Consider the following 5,494-nt stretch of genomic DNA (forward strand, 5'->3'; position numbering starts at 1 on the left):
AGTTAAGTAGAAGAACATCTTCTGCTGCCAGCGTTTGAAATCAATCCCGGAAAATTTTCCGGGTTTTTCTGCCGGTGCCAACGCCGGTGTTCGGCTTGTCGTTGCGTTGGCAGTCGCCATCGGAACAGCTTGGTTTTCGTTTTCAGTCATCATCTTTTCTGTAAAAGAATGACACAAACAAACGTTTAATACACGTTTTCAAACTGGAGTAAAAATCACGTAGATTTTAATATCCAACAAAACGCCACGAAGGCTTAACTCTCCAAAACGGGAGTACACAAACCACAAAGGTTTTAGTTTGCAGAATAATAAGAATAACACAAGTACAGAAATAAATATTAAATTCCTTAAGATTGTTATTCCCGGTCAATATTGCTGTATTTGTAAATATTAATTCTGCAAAATATAAGTTAACGTAATGAAACAATAATAATAAATTCGAGCCCACTGAATTCACAGTGTTTCCTTAAGGAATTTAATCCCCTCCTAGTACCCAAGGTAATGGATTATTTCCTCCCAGGATAGAACGAATAACACACTGGTGTAGCGGTACTTCAAACCCCAGTGTTTCGGCGAACACAAAGTTCGGTAGCAAATCACACTTACAGTTGCTTTGTTTGAAGTTAAAAAACAATGCAGAACGAAGGAGTATATACTCAGAAAAAAGTATGGAAGTTCTGAGAGGAAGGAGTGCAATGTATAGCCAATTTGTTGAGCGAATTGTATGTTGAGTTTTGTATCTTTCTTCAACATTTGCTGCTCATATATATAGCAGCCAAGAAGGAGTGCAAGACCAAACGTCCACCCTTCATGGTGGAGCAAGCATTACATGTTTGTGGAGCAAGCACTTCATGGTGGGAAGACCATTATCCGGCTGCCAAATTATCAATACACGGATTGAAAAATATCCGTTACAAATACGGATAATCTTACGTTAATATTTACTATTAACAAATAAATTTGGTCCAAAAAATTAATCAATCAATCGATCATTTGACCAAATCCAAATCCAAATCCAAATCCAAATCCGAAGCCGAAGCCGAAGCCGAAGCCGAAGCCGTAGCCGTAGCCGTAGCCGAAGCCGAGCCGAGCGAGCGAGCGATGACGACGGCGCGAGGCTTGCTTTCTTCTTAACTCTTTAAGAGCTACAAGAAGAGCAATTATATATATACCCACCAAAAATGTCTTCCACTTCCAATATGGGACAATGTCTCATTGTTAAGAGGGGAAACTTAAAATTTTACTCAAAATTTCATTTTTCCTCCATTTCCCATTCACCCTCATTTTAAGAATATTATATCTTAAAAATAAAACCTCAACATATACTAGGCTGCCTAATGACAAAGAAAAGGAAGAGAAGTCCAATTATGCGGAGAACAAGGGGAGACCTTGTTGATGGCAATTCAAGTAGAGAAGGAAACCGAGCGAGACGTTTGGTATTTAGACACAGGCTACATTAATCACATGACTATAAGTAAGTCTTGCTTTTCTTACTTAAATGAAGGCTTCCGTTCTAAAGTTAGTTTTGGTGATTGTTCTACTGTGGATGCAACGGGAAAAGGTGACATCAAGATTAAAACCAAGAATGATTTTGGGAAAACAATATCTAATGTGTTATATGTTCCTGACTTGAAAAGCAACTTACTAAGTGTTGGTCAGTTGCAAGAGAAAGGTTATGTCATCACTATTAAAAAGGGTGAATGTAAAATTTATGACCCTGTGAGGGAGCTATTGCAATAATTCATATGAGTTCCAACAGATTATTTCCTATAAAGATTGATAGTATTAAATCTTGTTTGATGACGGAAGTGAAGGATCCCTCATGGTTGTGGCATTTTCGTTATGGTCATTTGAGTTTTGGAGGATTGAAGACACTTCAACAGAAGAACATGGTCACATGTCTTCCTCAAATTACTGTTGTTTCTCAAATTTGTGAAGAATGTGTTGTTAGCAAACAACATCGATCTCAATTTCCAAAAGGCAAATCATGGCGAGCAAACCATGTTTTGGAGTTGGTGCACTCTGACATATATGTGCCAGTAAGACCAATCTCTAATGGAGGCAAAATGTATTTTATTACTTTCATTGACGATTAATCTAGGAAGACTTGGGTGTATTTTCTGCAGGAAAAAATAGAGGCTTTTATTGTATTTAAAAGGTTCAAATATCATGTGGAGAATGAGATATGAAAGACCATTAAGATCTTCCGAACAAATCGCGGAGGCGAATATTGCTCTAAGGCATTTGAAGAATTTTGTGGGACTCATGGCATTCGAAAAGAGCTCACAACGGCGTATACACCGCAACAAAATAGTGTATCGGAGAGGAAGAATAGAACCATTCTCAACATGGTTCGAAGCTTGCTAGCTCGAGGAAAAGTTCCAAAGACATTCTGGCCAGAAGTAGTAAATTGGAGTATTCATATTTTGAATATAAGTCCAACATTTGTTATTCAAAACATGACTCCAAAGGAGGCTTGGAGTGGAAGGAAACCTGCTGTAGATCATTTTAAAATTTTTGGTTGCATTGGCTATGCACATGTCCCAGACGAGAAGAGGAACAAGCTTGATGACAAATGCGAGAAGTGTGTCTTTCTTGGTGTTAGCGAGGCATCCAAGGTGTACAAGTTGTTCAATCTATTGACAAAGAAGGTTGTGACCAGCAGAGATGTTATTTTTGATGAAGAAAACTCTTAGGATTGGAATACGCAGCAGTCTATTCCAATCTTAATTGATAATGAAGTCGAAGAAGCAGCAGCAATACCCGAAAATTTTGAAAATTCTACTCCAGCAGCTGCCAGCTGCTGAAATTTCACCCTCAGCTTTGGAAGAAATTGATGCACCAGATGAGTCTCTTCGTTGTGCTCGCAAAAGGCCTGCGTGGATGATGGATTATGAGGTAACAATAATTGATGTAAATGAATATGATTTTTCCTACTTTTACATTGTTTGCAGATAGTGATCCTACAACTTTTGAAAATGTTGTCAAAGAGGAAAAATGGAGGAAAGCTATGGATGACGAAATTGATGCTATTGAAAGAAATGACACCTGTGAGCTATCAGATCTTCCAAAAGGTCACAAAACTATTGGTGTGAAGTGGGTATTCAAGACAAAGCTGAAAGAAGATGGTGAAGTTGACAAGTATAAGGCACGATTATTGGCTAAAGGATACAAACAAGAATATGGAATTAATTATAGAGAAGTATTTGCTCCGGTTGCGAGACATGATACAATCATATTGGTGATTGCATTAGCGGCATAGAATTCTTGATCTATTTTTCAATTAGATGTCAAATCGGCATTTTTGTACAGGCATTTGGAAGAACATGTATTTGTAGAGCAACCTCCTGGTTATATAAAAATTGGAAATGAGCATAAGGTGTATAAGTTGAAAAAGGTTCTTTACGAACTAAAATGTCCGATTTCAAGAAGTCTATGATGGATGAGTTTGAAATGTCCGATCTTGATAAGATGCATTACTTTCTTGGATTAGAAGTAGTACAATCTGATGATGGAATATTTGTTTCCCAAAAGAAGTATGTGCGAGAAATTTTGGACAGGTTCAAGATGCAAAATTGCAATCCCGCCAACACTCTAGTTGAATTTGGCTTGAAGCTATGGAAAGCTGGAAGCGGAAAGAAGGTGGATATCACATTCTACAAGCAAATTGTAGGTAGTTTGATGTATCTTACTGCTACAAGGCCCGACATCATGTATGTTGTAAGTGTCATAAGCAGATACATGGAGAGCCCAACTGAAATTCACCTGCTAGCTGCTAAGAGAATCCTTCGCTACTTACAGGGAACTAATGATTTTGTTTTGTTCTACAAGGAGAGTGAAAAATCTAGTTTGATTGGTTTTATTGACAGTGATTATGCAGGAGATCAAAACGACAGAAGGAGCACTTCAGGTTATGTTTTTATGTTAGGTACATGGGCTGTTTCGTGGTCTTCTAAGAAGCAATCAATTGTCACTTTGTCAAGTACCGAAGCTGAATTTGTAGCTGCTACAACTTGTGATTGCCAAGTTGTCTGGTTAAGGAGAGTTCTTGAAGAACTAAAATTCAAACAAGAAAAAGCAACTACATTTTTCTGTGACAACAACTCTGCCATCAAGTTGTCAAAGAATCTGATGCTACATGGAAGAAGCAAGCACATTGGCGTGAAGTACTATTTCTTGCGAGATCTCAACAATGAAGGAACAATAGAGCTAAGATATTGCCGGAGTGAAGACCAGTTGGCGGATATTTTCACTAAACCTCTTAAGTTACTTTCTTTCCAAAATTTGAGAAGATTATTGGTACTTTGCACCATAAAAGAGCTCAAGAAATTGAAGATAAACTGAAGCTCGAAAGCTTTTTTTTTTGGTCAATCGACGAAATGACTTTATATTAAAAACATGTTACATTACAAGGAGCATTGACAAGATTATTCCCTGTATTACAAAAAGAGCAAGTAGGGAAGTTGCCTTGCTGAAGTCTATCATATTCTACATTAATACATTTATTAGATGGATAATCTAAACAAAAAGTAAGAGGGACATTCTGGGCCGAAGTAGAGGTTTTCCTTGAGTAGACAGTGCCTTGTTGGTCCGCACTCAATTCTTGTTCTAAAAAAGTTGGCGACTCCAGTAGTAGATGCATAGTTGCTCCTATGTCCATAGATGCACCATGTTTTGCTAAGCTATCAGCTACGTTGTTCTGCTCCATATATGTATGCATGATATGCGGGCTACCCAGCTTCCGTAGCAAGTACCTGCATTCAGACAGTAGTGATAAGTGGTACATGTTATTGTTTTTTAACATAAAAATTACCTCAGTGGAGTCGACATTGATTTCCAGTGGTAAGAGTTTATGTTGCCATGCAATGTGTAAGCCTTGGAGTAAGGCGCAAAGTTCTATTGTAGTAGGGTCTCCTGTGGGTCTGCTTCCAGTGAATCCTAGTATCCAATTACCGGTGGAGTTCCTGAATACCCCTCCGATCCCATATCCAGGAGATGTTGCATTTGAGGAGCCGTCTGTATTCAATTTAAATGTGCCGGTAGGAGGTGGTTCCCATTTGATGTAGAGATTCCTTATTTGAGTACGCGGATTTTGTTATTGGATAAGATAGTGATATTCATTGGCAGGAGATAATAATTGTTGAAGCGAGTGTTGTACGTTAATATGTTGGAAAAAATTTTCTGTTGCTGCAGTTCCAAATATGCCAGAGAGTGAAAGAGATGAGTATTTGGGTTGGGATGTGTGTTAGTACTGGTATAGTAGAATTTATGAGTGTGTGAATGATATGGATTAGAGAGTCGTCGTTATTGTCCACTATGTGGAAATCATTCGTCATTCCCAGAGTATACCATATGGATGTGGCGTGTGTGCAATTAAATAATATATGAGCAATGGTTTCGTTGTGTTGTTGGCAAATAGGACATATTGGTGATGTAGTAATGTTGAGTCTATATAGATATGCAGTTGTTGGTAGGCGATTGTATCCAATTAACC

General features: G+C 38.1%; 1 protein-coding gene across 1 annotated transcript; it reads left to right on the forward strand.

The window, feature by feature from the left end:
• Positions 1-2,736: 2,736 nt before the first annotated feature.
• Positions 2,737-3,262, forward strand: LOC117276345 (uncharacterized mitochondrial protein AtMg00820-like). Its single transcript, XM_033655687.1, has 2 exons — positions 2,737-2,860; positions 2,955-3,262. Exons 1-2 carry the CDS (start codon positions 2,737-2,739, stop codon positions 3,260-3,262), a joined length of 432 nt encoding a protein of 143 aa, XP_033511578.1.
• The last annotated feature ends 2,232 nt before the right edge of the window (positions 3,263-5,494 follow it).

This window comes from Nicotiana tomentosiformis, chromosome 11, assembly GCF_000390325.3.
Source record: "Nicotiana tomentosiformis chromosome 11, ASM39032v3, whole genome shotgun sequence".
Taxonomy (NCBI): Eukaryota; Viridiplantae; Streptophyta; class Magnoliopsida; order Solanales; family Solanaceae; genus Nicotiana; species Nicotiana tomentosiformis.